Source organism: Neophocaena asiaeorientalis, unplaced genomic scaffold (assembly GCF_003031525.2).
Source record: "Neophocaena asiaeorientalis asiaeorientalis breed wild unplaced genomic scaffold, Neophocaena_asiaeorientalis_V1.1 scaffold110, whole genome shotgun sequence".
Classification (NCBI taxonomy): Eukaryota; Metazoa; Chordata; class Mammalia; order Artiodactyla; family Phocoenidae; genus Neophocaena; species Neophocaena asiaeorientalis.
Window position 1 is genome coordinate 6,139,759 of NW_020175053.1, and position 21,248 is coordinate 6,161,006.

At 55.4% G+C, this 21,248-nt stretch overlaps 2 protein-coding genes across 3 annotated transcripts in view; one reads left to right on the top strand and one right to left on the bottom strand.

The window, feature by feature from the left end:
- TRMT2A (tRNA methyltransferase 2A) overlaps positions 1–1,639 on the top strand; it is a 4,440-nt gene extending 2,801 nt beyond the window's left edge. The window contains exons 8-12 of the mRNA XM_024763711.1: positions 79–201; positions 384–459; positions 730–846; positions 982–1,078; positions 1,167–1,639. Coding sequence (XP_024619479.1) covers positions 79–201; positions 384–459; positions 730–846; positions 982–1,078; positions 1,167–1,398 — 645 coding nt within the window. The 3' untranslated portion in view covers positions 1,399–1,639. The remainder of the gene's footprint in view (positions 1–78; positions 202–383; positions 460–729; positions 847–981; positions 1,079–1,166) is intronic.
- Positions 1,640–2,023: 384 nt separating this feature from the next.
- Positions 2,024–18,835, bottom strand: DGCR8 (DGCR8 microprocessor complex subunit). 2 transcript variants are annotated; one of them, XM_024763710.1, is made up of 14 exons: positions 18,640–18,834; positions 17,868–18,541; positions 17,263–17,422; positions 15,323–15,465; positions 14,879–15,161; positions 13,402–13,599; positions 13,143–13,244; positions 12,487–12,585; positions 11,143–11,225; positions 6,453–6,553; positions 6,116–6,222; positions 5,091–5,218; positions 4,032–4,145; positions 2,024–3,737 (listed from the first exon to the last, which is right to left on the bottom strand). In XM_024763710.1, exons 2-14 carry the CDS (start codon positions 18,528–18,530, stop codon positions 3,654–3,656), a joined length of 2,265 nt encoding a protein of 754 aa, XP_024619478.1. In that variant the 5' UTR covers positions 18,531–18,541; positions 18,640–18,834; the 3' UTR covers positions 2,024–3,653. The 2 variants fall into 2 exon arrangements, with proteins under 2 accessions (XP_024619478.1, XP_024619477.1); XM_024763709.1 differs by having other exon boundaries at positions 17,868–18,835.
- Positions 18,836–21,248: the final 2,413 nt, after the last annotated feature.

Here is a 21,248-nt window from a genome sequence, read left to right on the forward strand (position 1 = left end):
CACAAGGCCCTGGGGATGCAGACACTGGGGGGCTGGTGGGCAGCGGATAGGCTGCTCTGATGTGTAACCCACGCCCAGGTGAACACCCCCGCGGCTGAGGTGCTCTACACGCTCATCCAGGACTGGGCCCAGCTGGACGCAGGGAGCACGGTGCTGGACGTGTGCTGCGGCACCGGCACCATCGGCCTGGCTCTGGCCCGGGTGAGCCCTCCTACCCCGGTCAAGAGCATGCTCTCCCCCACCCCACCCTTGTGTCATCACCCGTCCTGTCTGTCATGACCCCCCTAAGATAACTTCAGACTGTTCCAGGTCCTCTTCCGCTGCCCCCCAGAAGGTCCAGGGGTGGGGAGGGGTGCCATCAGTCTGCCCTGTTTTTCCTCCAGAAGGTAAAGAGAGTCGTGGGGATCGAGCTGTGCCAGGAGGCTGTGGAGGACGCCCGGGTGAATGCCCTGGACAACGGTGAGAGCTAGCAGGCCTCACAGTGGGTGGCAGGCCCTGTGTGTCCCTCCACAGGGCACCTGGGACCCACCCAGTGGCTCCTAGGGCTCATGGGGTGGGGGCAGAAAGGGCCCCTACTGTGCAGACCTATTGGGCGCCCACGATGCCTGGGGCTGCCCCGCAGGGAAGGGTTTTCTTGAGGTATCTTCTGGGGGCTTCTGAACATGGCCGGGCAGATCTCTGGGGGGTGTCCCAGGCCTCACGGCAGGGCTGCTGCTCTGTCACCTCCAGAGTTGAGCAACGTTGAGTTCCATTGCGGGAGGGCCGAGGACCTGGTGCCCGCACTGGTGAGCAGACTGGCATCCCAGCAGCTCATGGCCATCCTGGACCCACCCCGCGCCGGTCTACGTGAGTGGTGTCCACCTGAGGGGTGGTGTGGGGAGGCAGAGGGTGGCCCACTAGGCTGCCTGGTCTCGGGCCCCTGTCTGCTCCTTGAGGGGGAGCCATTGGGGACTCTCCCTTGAGGGGTCTGTGCCTCCCCAGATTCCAAAGTGATCCTGGCTGTCCGCAGAGCTGAGAACCTCAAGCGACTCCTGTATGTCTCCTGCAACCCCCGGGCAGCCATGGGCAACTTTGTGGAGTGAGTGTGGGGCATGGGTGGACGGGGCCTCACCCCAGGAGACCCTGCTGTACCCACACAGTTGACCATGGCACTCCCTCCCATACAGCCTCTGCAGGGCCCCGTCGAACCGGGTGAAGGGCAGTCCCTTCCGGCCAGTTAAGGCTGTGGCCGTGGACCTGTTCCCGCAGACCCCACACTGTGAGATGCTCATCCTGTTTGAGAGAGTGGAGCACCCCAATGGTATGGGGGCCCTGGAGCCCCAGGATCCTCCAGTCCAGCCCCCACCAGGGCCCCCAGGTGACACCCCACCAGAAACTAGGGCCTCCCCTGCTTCTTAGTCCTCTGGGGCAGCAGAAACCAGCCTTTCCAGAACAGCACCCAGACTGCATCATGGGCAGAATCCTGGGGCTTCCCAAGTCCTTGCCCTGCCCGGCCTGGCATACTCAGGCAGTAGCCACAGAGGGTACAAGACCCCTGTCCCCGTGGGCTCCTGTGGCCTGCTCTCCCCTCACCCCCAAAATGGGCTGCAAGGGCTGGAATAAACAAGTGCTGAACTACCAATGTTTGTGATAAGAACTCAGAGCCTGGCACACAGGGACTCTCCTCTACCCTCACCACAGGTGCAATGGGGCAGGGCCAGAAGCGCTCATAAGAATTGGCCCAGTTGGAACAGTTCTCCCAGTTCTTCGCGTGGCCAAAAGTCCCGGTGTCCCAGCAGAGAGCCTGCTGTCTGACAGGAGACACAGGCCTTGTGGCCAAGGGCCAACTGTACACATGGCATGGGGAGCACAAAGGGAGATGCTGCCCTACTCCCCTTCCCCACCCTCATTGCAGTCCCATCCCCAAAGGGACATACCTCCTAGTGACCACAAGAGCTAGGGGTGGGGTTGGGACACCGCTCAGCTGCTCTGGCCTTCAGGGCAGCTCTAGCCAATTAAGGACCACCCCATGGCCAGAAGAAAGACACACCAGCCATTTCCTTTTGGACATTTTGCTTTATGCGTTCAGACAATCAAGGCTCACCCCTAGAGCCATGGCCCAGCTGCCACCTGGGAGGTACACAAAGGGTGGTGGCCACCCAGAAGTGGCCTCAGCATAGGCTCCCCCTGCCCTCTGCCCCCTCAGTACGGCTGTGTTCACAGGATACTTGCACCCATACACGGGACAGAGGAAGGACTCGGGGAGGCCTCAGTGAGGCTCACCTGCCTCCAGTGTGCACAAAGCTTTGGTTCGAGGTGGTGCATCTGACTGTTTTAAGGGCAAACAGTTATAGTCAAATGGTTATTCACAACTGCAGACAGGGCAGGACAGAAGCAAGTGTGTAATTATAGCAACTCGATTTGCGGACTCTTTTACAAAGGTCGGCACAGGCGCCAACCTCAGTCACGGGGGGTGGCAGGGCATAGAGAATACTGTCTCCTGTAAAACCACCACCCACAGGGGAGGTGTCAAGCACTGTGCCATGAGCACACGGTGCCCTGAACAGGTGCCAGGGGCGGGGAGCCAACAGCTCACAACCAACTTGGACTGCTGGGACTCAGTGGGAACAAATCTACCCCACACCTGTCCATAGGGGCCACCTAGTCACCTGGCTGCACCAGACGGCTGCTCTCAAAACCCAGTGCCGCCCCAACATGCTCGCACCAGCTCTGGACAGGAGCACCAGCATGTGAACACACTGCACTGAGGGTCCTCGTTTCCTCTCAAGTCCACGAGCTAAAATGCATTAACTGTTCCCATCTGCTACGTGATTCCAAATCTATCTTCTACTCTCACTGTAAAAGTTTCTTTCCAAACGCTAAAATATCATAAAAGCTTTAAAAATTGATGGGTGGACAGACTTGACTGTGCAAAAATTTAGTAAAAAATTGCCAGAGGCCAGCGAAGGTGAGGGGCCTCAGTGTCTAAGAAGGCATGTTTTGGGGGCATTAAGACTTACTCAGAAGAATGGACTGCACCCCCCAGCCCAGGCAGGGGCAGCAAGCTGGGCAGGGACAGGTGCCTTCATCCACGTCATGGGCAATGCATTTCAAGGCAAAGAATGATCACCTTGGTGGTTTGCCTACAGCCTTTGAAAAATAGTTCTGATACTAAGTTGTGTTTATTTTAAACCAAAGAGGTCTGAAATACTCCTTCCTAACTATAACTTTTTTGGAGAAAAAAGGAAAACCCAGGAGGCAGGGAAGGGGATGGGGTGCCAGCGTGCATCTTCTGGCCAGGTCCCTACGGTGCCCGCGGGAGCACCAGGCGCAGGGCTTTCTCATTTCATGTCATCCAACTATCATTTCTTGTCAGCGCCTGTTACATACTAAAATTCATGAAAACCTTCATAACACCAGTCTGCAGCATGTCCACACAAGCAGAGGTCCATGGCAACCTCCCACCTTTCTGTGTCCACCTGTGTGGCAGGCTGAGTCGATGCTTTAACATGGCCACCCAGACCTGTGGGTGGCCCCCAAGGAAGAGCTGCGTGGACCTGGCTGTCAAGACACGCAGTGGCAGGGGACCGTGGACTGGAGACCCGGGGCTGCAGAGTGAGGGCAGGTCTCCCCCGCAGCAGAGCTGGCAGCCCCTGAGCCCGGACCACCAGTCATCACACGTCCACAGTGCACAGGGGCTCGCCGCCAGGCTGTGCAGATGCCACAATGGACATCTTGGGCTTCTTCCGCGTCTCCTCCTGGAAGAACAGCCAAGGTCAAGGATGTAGGCGACATGGGAACCTGCAGCCCAACCTCGGTGAAAGGCCGGTGGCGGGGCTGCAGAATGTGCGCGATCGCAAGGCACCACGTGCTGGCACTTCTGTGGGCATCAAGACGCGTGCCCGGGAGTGGAGGGTCAAGGAGGTCACAGCCACCAGGGGTTTGAAGCTGCCCCGACAAGCCCTACAGGGACCCCACATCAGTGCACAGGTGGCCAGGGCCACCAGCTCCCCAGCACTGCCACAGCCTGAGGGCATGCGGACAGGCCTCACCCTCTCCTCCGCCAGCCTCCGCATCTCCTCCTGCAGTTTGCTCAGGATGTGCAGGTTGGGCTTGTTCTTCCGGGCAAACTGCTGCAGCTCGATCACACTCTTGTCCGACGTCTCCTGGGGAGCAGAGCCCGCTCGCAGGACCGTCTGGGGTCACCCCTCCCTTGACCCGCCTGGCTGGCTGCCTGCCAGCTGTTCCCCACTTCTGCCACTGCCTCCTATGCGGGGTGCTCCCCCGGCCCCCTTGGCCTCTGACATAGCCACTGGCCAGGCACTTGACATGCCCAGAGCCCTCAGGCAGGAGCAACCAGGACACAGCCTCAGCCAGGTGGACAGCACACTGCAGGACAGGACTCGCCCCGGCACTGCGGCCCCTGGGAGCCTGTGGGGCCCAGACGCTGAGCTCCCTGCAGGCCCGTCCAGGGTGAAGAAGCCATATCTGAGGATGCCTGCTGGCCGTGGGTGCCACACTCCCTTGCCTCTGGATGGACCCCTCGCCCGCCAGCTCCAGGGGAGGGGGCTCCCACCACGGGCCCAAGCAGGCTTTCTCCCCTCACTCACAGCCCAGCACAATGCACAGAAGTAGAGCACAGACACGAAGGCAGAGGCTCAGCAACACAGGGCCAAGCACCTCGGGGCCCAGTGTCCCCTCCTCTCACCCACCCTGTCAGGCCAAGAGCAAGGAGCTCTTCACAGACGGCCTGGGGGTCACCACCCACAGTCCCCACCCTCCACACCCACCACTCACAGGGGTGCTGGTGACCCAGACCGTTTCTGTAAACGTCAGGGAAAAAGTCAACATAAACCTCGCTTCCCTGTACTTCTCTCCACCCCAAACACAAAAACCTAAGGGTATTGGCTAAAATCTTGAGATCTTGGCCCAAAGAGCAGAAACAAAACAGATGACACACATGGGCTGTTGAAAGTTGGTGGCCAGGGAGAGCTGTCTGTGTGTGGTCTGCTCGCTCCCCCTCTAGCCCTGGCCCGCACCCCATCCCCTCCCCATGCAGCCAGAGCCTGACTCTGCCCCCGGCCCCCTGTGCCAGCGGGGGACCCCATTACCTGTTTGACCATCTTGCTGCTTTCACGGCCATACATGCGCAGCAAGGACCCCCAGTTCTTGACGTGTGGGTGCAGCAGCTGAAGGATCTTCTGAGAAGCTAACTGTTTCCCAACTCGCTTATTCTTGCCTGAGAGGAAATGTAGAGAGAGGGAGTCACAGATACCAGCCATCCACAAGGCCACCTCGTCCAGACAGGGGTACTCCCGACGGGAGGGGGCAGAAGGCGCAGCCGCCAGTGCCTCAGCCCTGCCCATCCTGCAGAACAGCCGATCAGAAGCTCGGGGAGGTCAGGACACACCCAAGGCCATAGCTTATGAGGCCTCCCGGTCCCCAGCCCACATCTGCCGACACAGAGGACGCACCTGCAGGGCAGACACAGGGGTGGGGGAGCATCCAGAGGGCATCCTGTGCTGGGGACGTTTCTAGATGGAGAGAAGGTGGGGCCAGGGTGCAGAACAGGCCTGGAGAGCAGCAAGGGCCTCTGGCTCAGATGGGGGATCTATCCTATGCCCTGCCCACCTGCTCAGGGCTGGCCTCAGCAAGGAATGGTGTCTGCAGGGCACAGGGCACACCCAGGGCCTGCTTGGTCATGACCTTCTCACTTACCCAGTGCTGGTCTGTGTTTACAGTAGTTACACAAAGTTTCTTTTCAAGTAAGGTTATATCCAAACACCAGATTAGGTGAAGAGCACAGTTGGTGCCCAGCAACAGCAGAGGGCCCTGCAGGGGGCTCTGCTGCCGTCTTAGGAGGCTCCTGCTCCCTTTACAGGGACCGAGGGCTGGACAGGGGCAGTGGTGGCAGCCACAGGGGAGCAACACAGCCCAGCCAAAATGACCAGCCCGGGGACGGGACACCCACAGCTGCACTCAGGTCAGCTGTGACTCAGACGTGGACATGGGATGCTGTGGGCACAACCGTGGGCAGTCAGCATACAACTGAGGCTCGGCTGATGCCAGAGCAGTGGTCCTCGGGATCACTGAAAGCCTGTGTGTGGGTGTATTGGGAGAGGGGTGTGTGTCTTACACCAGCCGCGCACTGTGTGCTTGCCACATGCCATGACATATTCACTCTTCTGGTTTTTACCAGGAACCACTTCAAACTTGATGGAGGTGTCCCCCATCCCATGGTTTCTGTAGGAGAAAACAGACAGTAGGTGACATCAACTGAGAGGGAGGAAATGGCTGCTTCCAGAAAGCCCTCCAAGGGCCCATCAAGACAGAACCAACCCTTCTCCCCAAACCGCTGCTCCAAGGAGGGACTCTCCCACCACACGCCATCCGGCCCCTTGGGTGGAAGGGTGCTGGGCACCCAAGAGAGGCTCCCATGCCCGATGGCCAGGGAAGCACCCCCCTCCCCTTACCTTTTAAGGCACTCATGGAGGATCTGGTAGGGAGATAGCAGTCCAGCCTTGCTGGTCAGCTCGTAGACTCGCGAGTCCTCGATACTGATGTGGTTAAAATACTACAAAATGAAGCAGCCGGTCATAGTGCTGGCCACTCCCGCGGCCCCGTGAAGAGGCTCCCGTGCTGCCGCCTCCCCTGGGGCCTCCTGCCCCCACCACTACCTCTCGGAGACATTGCATCCCACATCCCACACCTCCCCACCCAGATGCCCGAGACACAAACGAGGAATGGCAAGGGCCGGGCTGCCTGCCGCTGGCCTGGGGAGCCCATCCTGAATCAGAGGCTGATCAGACGACCGGTCAGAAGTCTAAAGACACACAACCTTCGGAAAAAAGCTTGAAAACCATCATAAGTGAGGTTATAGAAGAGAGAAAGTGACCAGACACGGCAGAACAGAAACGTGACCAAGGTTCTTAAGAGGCGACGCCCAACTGGTTCAGGGAAGAAAAAGGAAACTGGTGACAGGGGCATTGCCAGCCCAGAGGTGGCTCTGACCCCATGGCCCCCGGCTCCCACTCAGGAGTGTGGGCCCCCTCCCGGGTTGGCCATAACGGAGAGCCACATGCTCCTTTGAGGCCTCTCAGAGAGGTCCCTTCCCAGACTGTCCAGCTTCTAGGGCCCCTCGGCTTGTAGCAGCATCAACCCCAGCCCTGCCCTCTTCATATAGAAGCCTTGGAACCTGCTGCTCTGGCAGAGAGGGGGCTTCCTCCTCACCCAGCATCAGGAGGAGGCCCTGGTTCCAGCAAGCAGGAAATCATCCCCCTCTAAGCACAACCCCCCCCCCAGCACCTCAATGGGTCCGCCAGCCAGAGGCACCCCGAGCCCCTTATTCAGGGTGTCTGCAGAGGCATCGCTGTGTGAGCCAGGCTGCTCAGACCCCTGGCCACGAGGGATGAACCCAACCCCCAGCACCACCCCTCCCCGGGCACTGGGGGAGGCAGAGGACAAGGCTGGAAGTCCAACCTCCGACTACATGATGGTTCCCCTGGCAACCAACCCCCATCTCGGGGCTTCCAAAATTCACCTCCTGAACATGAACTCAGGCGTAGTTGAAGGGGTTAGAATAGAACGTTCCCAGGGCTTCCCTGGTGGTGCAGTGGTTGAGAGTCCACCTGCCGATGCAGGGGACACGGGTTCATGCCCCAGTCCGGGAAGATCCCACATGCCGCGGAGCAGCTAGGCCCGTGAGCCATGGCTGCTGCGCCTATGCGTCCGGAGCCTGTGCTCCGCAACGGGAGAGGCCACAGCAGTGAGAGGCCCGCATAACGCTTAAAAAAAAAAAAAAAGAATAGAACGTTCCCTTCACTTTTATCAACTGGAACTATTTCAGGAACTGGAGACAAAAACCAAACGTTAATTTATTTACTACGTTAGAAGGTCCCACCAGGAACCAAGGACAAAGACCAAACGTGTATTTTATATCACAGTATCACAAACACACACACACCTAACAGCCCCAAAATACATGAAACAAAACCTGACAAGTGAAGGGAGCAATAAACAATTCAACAGTAACAGATGGGGACTCAACACCAGTCCAGACAGAAGACCCACCAAGAACGAGAACAGCAAACCCCACACCAGCTCAACCCACAGATGCCTGTTCACTCCACTCAGAAACACACAATGCACATCCTCTCAGGCGGTCACAACACAAGCCTCAATAAACTTAGAAGGACTGACTGAAATCACAAAAACTATGTTTTTGAACCACAATGGAATTAAGTTAGAAATCAATAACCAAAGGAAACTTGGGAGATTCACAAATATATGAAAAGTAAATGCTCCTAAAATAACCGCTAGTTTAAAGAAAAAAATTACAAGAGAAATCAGGTACCTTGAGACAAATGACAAAAGAAACACAACACATATTAAAGCAAAATTATGGGATGCAAAATAGTACACAGAAGAAAATTTATAGCTGTAAACTCCATATTTAAAAAGAAGACCCCAAATCAATACCTTAATCTTAAGACACTAGAAAAAGAAGAACAAACTAAACCCAAGGCTGGCAGAAAAAAAGAATAATAAAGGCAAGAGCAGAAATAAATAGAGAATAAAAAACCAATAGGAAAAAATCAACAAAACCAGAAGTTGGATATTTGAAAAGACGAACAACATTGACAAACCTTTAGTCAGACCGACCAAGAGAAAGGAAAGACTCAAACTGCTAAAAATCAGGAATAAGGGACTTCCCTGGTGGCGCAGTGGTTAAGAATCCACCTGCTAATGCAGGAGACGCGGGTTCAAGCCCTGGTCCGGGGAGATCCCACATGCCGCGGAGCAACTAAGCCCATGTGCCACAACTACTGAGCCTGCGTGCCACAACTACTGAAGCCCACGTGCCTAGAGCCCATGCTCTGCAACAAGAGAAGCCACCACAATGAGAAACTTGCGCACCCCAATGAAGAGCAGCCCCTGCTGGCTGCAACTAGAGAAAGCCTGCGTGCAGCAATGAAGACACAATGCAGCCAAAAATAAAAATAAATTAAATAAATTTATTTTAAAAAAGTTTAAACAAAAGGATCATAACGGAATATTATGAATGTGTATTTGCCAAGAAATTAGATAACCTAGATCAAGTGGGAAAACTCCGAGAGAGACACAAAATCCCAAAAGTGTCTCAAGGAGTAGAAAATCTGAAGATGTATAACAAGCAAAAACATTGAATCAGTAAATAAATAACTTCAAAACCAAGCAAAGTCTAGGCTTGGACTGTTTCACTGGTAAATTCTACCAAGTGTTTAAAAAATTAATACCGGGACTTCCCAGGTGGTCCAGTAGTTAAGTATCTGCCTTCCAATGCAGGGGACGTGTGTTTGATCCCTGGTCAGGGAACTAAGATCCCACATGCCGCGGAGCAACTAAGACCGTGTGCTGAAACCTCAGAGCCTGCACGCCACAACTAGAGAAGCCTGTGTGCTGCAACGAAGACCCAGTGCAGCCAATAAATAAATAAATAAATGAAGGAATAAATATTGTGCTTGCATGGTATATCTTTTTTATTTTTGGCTGTGTTGGGTCTTCGTTGCGTGCGGGCTTTCTCTAGTTGTGGCAAGCGGGGGCTACTCTTCATTGCAGTGTGCGGGCTTCTCATTGAAGTGGCTTCTCTTGTGCAGTGGCTACTCTTCATTGCAGTGTGCGGGCTTCTCATTGAAGTGGCTTCTCTAGAGCACGGGCTCTAGGCTCACAGGCTTCAGTAGTTGTGGCACACAGGCTCAGTAGTTGTGGCGCAGGGCTTAGTTGCTCCACAGTATGTGGGATCTTCCTGGACCAGGGCTCGAACCCATGTCCCCTGCATTGGCAGGCAGATTCTTAACCACTGTACCACCAAGGAAGCGTGTGGTTTATCTTTAAAAAAAAAAAATTAAGGGCTTCCCTGGTGGCGCAGTGGTTGGGAGTCCGCCTGCCGATGCAGGGAACATGGGTTCGTGCCCCGGTCCGGGAGGGTCCCGCATGCCGCGGGGCGGCTGGGCCCGTGAGCCGTGGCCGCTGGGCCTGTGCGTCTGGAGCCTGTACTCTGCAACAGGAGAGGCCACAACAGTGAGAGGCCCGCGTACCGTAAAGAAAAAAAAAAAAAATTAATACAAATCCTTTGCAAACTATTCCACACAATGAAAGAGGAAGCAACACTTTCCAACTCATCCTATGAGGCAAGTATTACGCTGATACCAACACCAAAGACATCATGAGAAAAGAAAATACAGAACCGTACCCCTTATAAGTACAGCTGCAAAAATCCTTAACAAATACCAGTGAGCCAAACCTATCAACGCATAAAAATGATTATACACCACGACTGAGTGGAATTTATCCCAGGAATGCAAGGTGTGTTTACCATTCAAAAGTCAATGAAACCACCCCCCCCACATCAGTAAAGTCAAAGACAAAAACCACGAGATCATCTCAACAGAAACAGAAAAAACAAAATCCAACACCCATTCTTAACAAAAACTGTCAATAAACCAGGAGTGGAAGAAACGTCCTCAATCTGATAATACTCACAGCTCACACAGCACGTGAAGTGGAAGAGGCCAGTCGCAAAGGAACATACATCGTATGATTCCACTAACAGAAGACGTCAGAATTGGCAAATCCAGGGACAGAAAGTAAATGAGTGGCTGCTGGGGGTTGAGGGGCTGGGAATGGGGAGAATGGGGGTGGCTGCTAATGGGGACAAAGTTTTTTTTTGGAGTGATGAAAATATTCTGAATGTACAAAAATCCACTGTACTGTGTAGTTTAAAAGGGAAAAATTTATGGTGTTATAAAAAAGAATGCATTCTTCAGAGTGAGAAGCCCTTGCTACAAATAACCATAGGACCATATTTACCCAAAAAACTTTACAAATAGTTTTAAATGGTTCTTAACATAAAGAACAATCTAGGTTTTGCAGCCTCTGCCTCAAAGGCTCACTCCACTTTGGATCTGCTGTCAGCGGAGTATGGCTTCCTTCCGAAACATTTACCCGCAGCTTCTCACGACCCTCGGCAAGACACAAGGACAAAAATCTCTGACAAGAACATTTTCTCTGCTTGCAAAGACAAGCAGGTCTCCTCTTTGATGAAATACAAGAGACGGAGCACCTGGCACCTGGGCGATTAAACCCAAGCACAGCCTGACACCAGGGTGGGCTCACGACCCTCACCTCCAGCTCCTCGCTGTCTTTGGGCTTCTCCTCAGAGGTCTGTTTAACAAAGTCTGGGATGAGGATTTCCAGCGTGGCCCGGGCTGTGGAAAGAGGAACACTGAGGGTGAGGGTGGGGTCCCCACGGCCGAGGGAGCCTGGGCCCCGGGGACAGAGCCCCAAGGGCCTGCACGTGAGGCACAGGCAAAGGGTGTGGTGGGGAGCAGCAGCTGGGCCAGAAGGACACTCTGGGGAGGCGCCTGCAGGCCCGAGCGTAGGGGTGGCGAGAAGCCGAGTGCAGGCACCCCATGAACACGGGTGCAAAACGAAGAGCACATGGGAAGGAGCATGGGGTGGGGGTGGGGGTGGGAGGCGAGGCGCCAGCACTATGAGGATGGCCCCACCCACTATGGGACCCTCACAGGCTTCTGCTCTGAGACCTCAGGAACACCCCACTTGTGAAGCAGAAGAGCCTTTGGAGAGAATTTCTCTAAAATTGACAGGAGACCTCCTGGGGACCGGGCAGAGCTTGTGAACCCAGCACAACTTCACACGGGGTCAGCCAGACAGTAAGGTGGGGTCCCATCACCCTCGGCATTCACCACCAGAAGAGAGCAAGGCCCAGGGGCACTCTGAGCCCCGGAGCACAGACACTCCACCAACCCGAGACTCAGTGAGACTGCAATAAACGCTCCGCACTCTGTAAGAGGCAGAGCTGCTCTGAAGACAATGCGGCGATGGGGGTGCCAGGGCCCGGGGTGCATCCATCACGTGCCTGCGATGTGGTCCACTCCCCAGAAGAGGCCAAATAACCCTGGTGCTGGGGCTAAGCGGCTTCTGGAAAAGCACGCCAACAACAAGGAGTGCCGGGAATATAGCCAGCAGCAGGCCACGGGCAGGAGGAGCATCAGACTTCCACCAAAAACCACCAGCTTTCCCAAGGGCCTGCTTGGCTGTGTTCCAGGAGTGGCAGTCCCAAGTCTGGAGCTGGAAGGACTTGGAAAATGGTCCTCGTGGACATCAAAACCACCTGAGGAAGATGCCACCTGTTCTCCTTCTCAGCACACCCCTGCCTTGCTGGGTTTAAACAGACGGTGCCCTGGGCTCAGGCAGCACAGAGCAACCAGCATCTGTGAGCGCTGGGGACGGGGCGGGAGGCGCTGGCCCAGCCATCTGAGTGGAAAAGGGCCTTCTACTTTCATTTCTCATGTTTTACTTTTTCTATTTGAATCTTTTCCAGTGAGTACATAATTTAAAAAGATCCAAGTAGATGATTACATAAATAAAACAGACTTGCCCCATCCACAGCCTTCCCTAGCCATTGGTGGGCCAACACGGGTCTCTGACACCAAGCAGGCACATTACCAGCTTTATTCTTCGCGAGTTTTTTGCTGCTTGCCGTTCCAGATCCATAGGTCACACCATCGATGGTCACCGAGGCACCAAAAGGCTCACTTGGGTTCTCTTAAAATTAAAATTACCATTTTAAAACACACTTGCCAAGACGTTAAAAGCATACGTGCACACACACAATCTGCTCGCGCCGACAGACAGACGAGGTGGGGGTAGGGCTGCTGCTGAAGGCAGAGGCCTGCGGGGGGGTCCCTGAGGCACTGGGGTGGGGCTGAGGGACAGTCAGCAGGCAGAGAGCATGGCCAGGAAGTCGAGGGGGACAGGGACCAACGTCTGAGAAAGATGGACGGAGGAGTGCAAGGGGTGGGATGCAGACATTGTGAGCCAGAGAAGCAGGAAGACAATAGCGGACGCTGAGCTTCTGGTTTTCACTAAGGAGTGATGCGGGCGGCCAGAGGACAGCTTGTGGCCATTGCAGGGCTGCAGCCCCTCCACCCTCAGAGGCGCAGTGGGAAGGGGGTGCGGAGAGGTGACCATCTGATCCCCCTCGACCTCCCCTCTCGTTCCTACCCAGCAGAGGGGAATGACAGTCAGCTCCCACCTCCCCAGCAGTGACCCCAGTGACGTGCTTGATGCTTTAGGAGTGAGATGGGGAAGGTCACACTCACCACATTCAAAGAAGTTGTACACAGGGCGGACCTTGAGGACACGCTGCATGTACTCGTGCAGGATGCAGACCTCCGACTTCCCATTGGGGTTGATGACAAACTCTATGACAAGAGGGGCCGTCTCAGCAACAGCGGGGGCTGCAGCGACCACACCCCAGCCCGCGGGGAGAGGACCTCTGCGCCACAGGGCAGACACAGGCCGGTGCAGCACCCTTGGAACACACATCCCAGGAACATCAGACCTGTGAGTCCCGTTCACCTTTCTTCGTGGGCGCATCCTGCACAGACAGAGTGATGAGCTTCTGATTGGCCGGCAGGATGGGCCTCTCTGACTCAGCCTGTTTTCGCTTCATTTCTCGGTTGAACTGCCGACGCTCAGCCCATGTCCTGAACTTCTTCACGGTAACTTGCTCGAAGTCAAAGCGCTTCTCCAGGTAGTTCCGAAACTCCTCGAGGTCTATACGGGATTCACCAGAGACCCAAGTCACGGGTGGAGGTCACGCCCTCCACCCGGTGAGCAGGACAGGTCCCAGACACACGATACCGCCTTCCCCTTTCCTCTCCAAGGGCAAGGGAAGTAAAGAATCACGTCCCTTCATTCTGCCAGCTCAAATTACCCTGCCAGGTCCCCTAGGGACAAATTTCTGGCATGTCCTTTAGTTTATTTAGAACAAGAATAAGAATACAAAAATAAAAAAACAAAAACGAATCTTAAAAAAAAAAAAGCCAACCGCAACCAGCCTTTGGGACCTTTCTCCCCATATGGAAACAGGTGCTGGACGGCCAGCAGCAGCCGAGGCACCACGTGCCCACCATGGCCGCCCCCACGCCCTGCAGCAAGTAGGCAGCTCAGGGCCATGGCACTTGTTCCACCTCTCCCCCAGGACCCCAGGGCTTCCCATCAGTCTTGCTGGCGCCCTGCCTGCACCCTTCCTCCCACCAGGCAGATGCCTGAGATTCCACGTGAGCTACAAAACAACGTGCTTGCACACTTAGTGACAAACCAAAACCACATAGTTCTTTACACATGAGTGCAGAGAAGCAAGTCTGGAAACAAGCGCCATGAGGTCAGAGGTGGGAGGCAGTTGTTTTCAGAAAAACAGGAGCACACTCAGGTGTGTCCTACATGTGCGGAAGGACGGTGTGAAGAGGCAGACTGTCAAGTTAGAGTCTTATAGGGAGGGCTCCCTTCCAGCTGTGTCCCAAGAACAGCCCACCCGCTGACAGAGCCAGCCGGGACGGGGAGCCAGACACCACTGTCCCCCTCCTCAGCAGCAGCCCCAGCCCCTCACATGCAGGAGTTCCCAGACAGGCCGGGCAGTAGCACAGAGTGAGAGACCCCGAAAACGCATGGGGGCTAAGACAGCCTGCCACCATGGAAGAGATGCAGGAGGGACAGGGAGGAACGCCCCACACCTGAGAGCAACTGAGGGTCTGAGAAGGGGGCAGCATCCACACCACGTGGTGGAGACGCCCACTCTGCGCACTGGTACACCAGGACTCCATGCGAGCATGTCCCATTTTCATGAAAAGCAAGACTTGAGGAAAGATCGCGAACATGACCAAAGAAAAAGGCCATCTGCAGGGCAGCACCAGTGTGCGGGTCGGGAGCAAGAGGTCAGCAGGCAGAATCTCCTAAGCTCAGGGAGACGGCCTCTCCAGCCATGCGGGAGTGGACAGGCAAGCACGGACAAGTCCCTTCCTCCTCAGGGACCAAGTTCACTCTGGAAACTTACCAACTGATTCATCTTTGCACACTTCCACCTTGGCTTTCACTTGCCCCAGGGCCCCGGGGGCGGCCTCGGCCGCCAGTGGATCCTTCTCATCTGGGGGCCCCATGTCAGCCCCCAAGGAGTCGGGCTCTTCCAGGGGGAGCTCCAGCTCTGCAGATCGGCTCAGGGGCTTGGCGGGAGACACCTCCCCACAGGGGGTGAGCTCGCTGTTTTGCTCCCTTTCCTCATTGTCTTTCATTTTCTTGTAATGCAGACAGGGGATGCTACTCAGAGGAGGGTCATGTTTCTGTGGACAGTGAAATTGCAACACAGATTACAAGGATGGCCCCAAACATCTGAACGTCCGATGCCTTTCACCTGCCTGTCTGGCTGTAATGCAACGTGGGCAGACATGCATGCTCCTCCTGCAACTTACGAGACTAAATTCATGACTGATGTGTCCCCTACCCGTATGCTTCCTGTTCCCAAGAAGTATGGCCTGGACCAGGTGACCACCCGAGACTCTCGGTGCAGGTACACGGGGACTCCGGAGTTATGGAACGTCATGATCCACCCGTCCGGCAGTGGTTCTGTAGGTGGACGGCCACGACCTGCACAGAAGACAAGAACACCCTGCAATCACTTAAAGACACTTGTAACTGAGTAAGAACTGTCAGGACGTTTCCAAAGTTACAACCCGTGTCAGAAACAACAGCAAGGTGGACCCAACGTTACAGAGAACCTCTAAAAAGTAGGAGGGGGAACACCCCGCCCTCCACTAGAGAAAGCCCCACCCAGCCCCACCTGCAAAACTCTGCTCTCCCTCTGCTGCTGTGCCTGTCCCTCTGGGTGTGACCCACAGGCTCCAAGTCCCTCCGTGCAGCAGGAAGCTGTCCACCCTGCTCACTGCTATACTCCCCAGCCTAGAACGGCACAGGCACGCCACGGAGCCTAGAGCAGGGTTCTGCAAGACACAGGGCCTCGCCACAGCTCTGCCTCCACGGCTGGCAAGCACCGTGGACACTGACTCCCCGCCCGCCTCCCACAGGTGTGGCCAGAGGCACCGCAGGGCCTGGGTAGGCTTCGCTAGTAACTGCACATCTGTGGATCACTGCTCCCTGTGACCAGGTGACAAGCCTGTGCTGTTCGAGCTGCTACTGACAGCCCTGGCTGCTGAAAAAAGCACATGGCAAAGACTTAAGTAAAACTTATTTTTCTTACGGGTATTGGGAACAAGTTAAAAATTCAGAAATGGAAGTGAAAAACCAAGTGAAATCTAAAAAGACACATACGAGTTGAAAACAGCACCAGCTATTCTCACAGAAAAGGGAATGACACCCTTGTGCCAGGTCTGACACCCACACGTGGCCAACACCAGCAGACACCTGTGTCAGGACAGCCCTGGGAGGGAATGTGAGGTTGGACACGCACAGACCCCGTCAGGCACCCCCATGCCCACCGCGGGCTGGGCTGGGAGCTGTCTGCAACCAGCTATGGGCTAAGTAAGGAGAAGGAGGCACTCACACAGCTCAAGCTGAGCACATCATGGGACAAGGCATGTCTGCGATAGTGAGCTGTCACAGAGTTGGCCCAGCTGCCCGAAGAGCTCGCGTGCATCTCATAGTCTGTTACTGTTCCTGTTGCGGCCCACTTGGCAGACGCGCGGCCCAGCACTGCCAACATGTCCGCTCCGCAGCCAGGAGACTGTACGTCGGCCACCCTCGGTTTCCTCCCATCACGCTGGCCACCTGCGCTGGTGCTCAGCAGAAGATGTAACCTGTGTGCCTGAGTCCTGTGTCCCTCCAGCCCCTTTCCACCGCCCACCTGACACCTCCACCTAGACACTGAGAGGCGCCTCCAGGCCAAGACAGAAACAGACACGGAGACCCCTCAGACCTCTCCGCATCAGCAGGGGGGCTGCACGGGCCAGCTCTGGGCACCCCCGACCGCTCCCCACCACGTCTCCGACCCCTCCACCTCTGCCCACTCAAAGTGCAGGAGTCACACGTGCACCGCGAGCCGTGCTTTCAGACCAGACTGTGGAACGAGTCCTGCTTGCTTCCAGTGGCTCCCCCAACACTTGGCACAGAATCTAGAACCCGGACTGCAACCATCACCAGCCACCATGCCGAGCAACCGCCTCTGGGCCCAGCATCCATACCCCTGGATGCCCCCTCCCCAGGGATCTGCCCAACCACACAAGCCCAGCTGCTCTGGTTTCCACAGCACCTGCACCACCTGCAGCTGGGCCATCATGCATCTGGGTGTGTCCTCACATCTTGTCTGTTTCCTATCACCAGACAGGGCCCTCCTGGCCTCAGACACACACCTGCTGCCTGACACCGAGGGCTCTCATGCCCATACATGCAAAGCCCCGTGAACACTCGCTACTTCCTGGCCCGACTTACTTTTGAGCACTGTTTTAATCTTGGTCATCATTGGCTGCACACTTGTCTCTCCGTCTGATGGGTGGTCGCTGTCTCCTCCATATTTCTCCTCCATCCGCCTCTTTTTGGGAGCACAGAGGCCCTCTTCCAGCAGAGCATCAACATCGTTGTCAAAATCATCCTGCAAAATATGCTGTTCAGACACCACAGCCCCCCGGTGCCCTCCAGGCAAGTGTCATAGTGTCACTGACAACGACACAGAAAGGAGGCGCTCTCGGGGGCCTAGGTGTGCCTCTATGTTGCGTGATCATCTGAAAAACAAATGGAATGAAACCGCCAGCTGAAGCACACGCTCAGGCAGGTGTGCGTGCCACCAGGGAGCGTGGCCAGCAGCTCCTTCCAACTCAGTTGGGACAAGGGTACGAGGCAGACCTGTCAGCCAAACTTTTCATTAGCAAAGTTTGAAAACCTGGACTCCTGACGGCTTTCTCTTTTCACATTTACGTTTCCACCTCCTGTGGGTGTTCTTTCCTCTGCAACATCAGCTTTACAGAGATGCTGCGATTCCCAAACACCTCTCTTTGGGTTTTGCTAAGAGTGCTCCAAAGGAGGGGACACCGACATACCTCGTAGGAGAACTTCAAGGCCTCTTCGTCCACTCTGTCTCTCTGCACGATCGCTTTAGCCGTGAGCCCGCCTGCTCCTTCTTCATCTAGCTCCAAATTGTCAGTAAAATCTTCTAACTCATCCAGCACTGCGTACTCCACTCTCTTTTCCTGATCCAGCTCATTCTCCTCATCCTTCTTATCCGCACTCTCACCCCCTACGCCTACCCCATTACCAACACTCCCGCCAAAGGGACAAGCATGCACATCTCCACTGACAGGGCTAAGGGCCAGACCGCACTCTGCCCGCGCGTCGCGCTCCGCTCCCGTGTACAGCACCTTCCTGTCCTTACTCCTGCAGCTCTCGGTAAAGCTCACGCTAATCTTTACATCCTTAAGCAACTTAAGGTCAGGGGAGAACTTCCGGACCGCAGGTGCGTGCCGGGCGGTGCGCGGGCTGTGGCCACTACAGTTCGGGTCTACGAGGAGGCGGGCCTTAGAGAAGGATCCTTTGGAGAGAAGAGAAGCTCCGTAGAAGTTGAGTGGGTCCTCAGCAGGGGGTTCGGCCTGTCCATCACCACCAGAGCCAACGTCCATTACCTCTGCATCACTGGACGTTTGCAGGGGAGGTGGTGGAGACTGTCCACGGGGCAGCGCTCGGAGGGGGCAAGCTTGGTTCTCCATCACCGCTCCTCCTGCGGGCTCACGCGGGAGAGGAGAGGGGCTCTCACATGTCTCCATAGTAAAAGTGATTAAGACTATTTTAAAAGACCAGAGTTTTAAAAAACCTTACATAAATCTATACAGCTAACATGCACAAGTCCGTCGAGACCCGGGTGCCGTCCTGCCCGCGCTGCACACGCTGGCGGCTTAGTCAAGCTGGCCACATTGCTCTTTTCATTAATGTAGACAGCTTTTAGAACCACTGCCTCAATTATTGGAAATCACAATGCACTCAGCTTAAATGACTGACGACTAAGCGAGTCTGTCCTCAAGCCGGAGGGGCACCCGTCTTCATCCACCTGCAAAGAGACGTAAAGGCGCCGTCACAACGCAACAGAGCCCTCCGTGTCCTGGTACCAAGAGCCCAGTGCTATTGACAGAGCAGTGAAAACTTAAAAGAATGCTGCCCAAAAAGAGAACCTTCTATGCTTCAAAACAATCGAACTTTACTTTTTTCTTCAGAACCTAAATTGTACCTTAAGTCCCAAATTAAATACTTTATTAATTGTCCACTGTAATTCCAACTTGAGAAACACAAAAACCATATTATGTTTAGGCTCAAAAAGGATTAAAAAAAAAATCCTCCACTAAACTTCACCGCAGCACCCCCTAACTCAGTTTACAAGGCAAGCCAGCATGCAATGCAAGGCTGCCCTTTCCAGAACACACAGAAGGTGTGCGGCTTCCCTCCAGCACCAGAGCGACATGGATCCACTCACCTGCGAGGGCCGGGTCAGTCAGAGGGCAAGCGGGAGACCCTCGGCTCAACTCTGCGGCACTAGGGCCAGGGGTTCTGTCACCCGGGACCCTGGGGCACGTGGATGGGGACAGTGATGCAGCGGGCTGGGGGAGCCAGAGGTGGCGTGGTTCTGTTCCCGGGAGAGGTAGGGGTGGTGGCCGCAGGGAAGGGAGCCCAGCCAGGGTGGGTCGGGGGAGCCGCAGGAGACAGCTGGAGCCAAGGCACGGGGAGTCCTGGGAGCCGCCCGGAGCCTGGCTCCATCCTGGGGGGCAACAAGAAGCCACCGGGAGTGAAGGGACCCTCAGGCCACAATTCAGTCCCTACTTGAGAAGGGAGGCCAACAGCTGCGCCAGGCATGGTGCCTGTGCCCTCGAGAACAGCAGAGACACAGAGTTGACCGTACTGCTGAGTGGGCAGAGGTGGAGAGCTGGGACAAGGGGGCCCTGACGACCAACGAGGCCTCTCCCCGGAGGGACAGTCAAGCAGCGCCTGCAGAGGAGGGCGCCCCGAGCCTCTGGGCAGACCTGGCCAACGGGGCTGAGGCCGCCAGGACACATCAGCCAGGCGGTCACCCAAACCGCAGGAGAGGCCGCCCAGAGAGGGAATGCAGACCGAGAAGAGGGCTGAGGATGCAACTCTGGAGAAGCACAACGGAAGGAAGACACAAGGCTGAGAAGGCAGGGCAGGGGGCCATCCAAACACAGGGGCCTGCAGGAGGGAGGGCACCCACCAGAGCAGAAGCACGTGCAGAAACGCACGCATGTGCTCACATGTACACCCCCACACCGTGCAGACACACGCACAAACATGCCATATGCACGCGGATGCAGACACATGTGCGTGCCCACGCCCACCCGGGGCAGCTTGCTGGTTGCAGACAGAACAGTAAACAGCAGACACCACATGTTTAAGAAGTTTACAGTGAAGGGACAGAGTGTGGTAGTTGAACTTTGAAGGGGACATAACATAAAAACCAGAGACTTGTTTAGATTTGATTAATTCATCCAACAACTACCCAAAGACTACCTACTCTGATGGGGGCACTACCATGAACTACAGGGCAACGACCACTGACTGTCAATCTATTTCCTAGACTCTAAGATGTCTTCACATTTCTGATTTCAGTGGGAATTTAACATAATACCTCCCCCACAGGTATGTCTGTCAAAGGTGCTAAGGACCAAGGAAACATAGCACACAAATGATGACAGACTCAGAACCGCAGTGATCGCTGAGGAGGCTGTAGCCAGACACACACGAGGAACACTGAGTGGAGTAGGGCCAGTCTCCTGGCACCAAGAAAGATCATTTCAGAGAAGGACAGAAGGTCCGCATACCCAGTGCTACAGAACACAGATGTGACCAGGACCAAACCCCTTGGCACCAGGCAGGTCTGCAGAGACCCTAGCAAGAGCCAACTCGTGATTCTGGGGCTAAAAAGGCTAACATGAAGAGATGTGAGGAGACAGGGGGCACTGAAGACACACTCGGCACAGGACGGGGACACCTGCTACCACGTTCAAAGGCTAAGAGCAGCACGAAGCCAGGATGAGAATGATAAAAACTGAAGAATGGAAGCCTTGAAGAGCTGCACCGAGTGGAGTCTCCAAGAAGCCGTGGAAAGTGTGGTCCTTGGAGCTCAGGGAAGCTGCCCAGCCCCAGGGGCAGCAGCTCATTCTGAGGGCTCCACAGCAGGCCATCCTAAGCAAGCTCCTTACCATCCCTGTTGCCTGTCGGTACCTATCAATACCTTCCAGGTGGCACACACATACCATTTTAGATGCTGAGGGCATGAGACAGACAAAAACCCCTGGCCACAGAGCTCACGTTTTAGCAGAGAGACTGACAAGTAACAACTAAGAAAAACTGAGAACCATTCAAGAAAAAACAAAGCAAGGAGTTGGGGAAGGGGAGGCAGCTTCAAAATGGGTGGGCAGCAA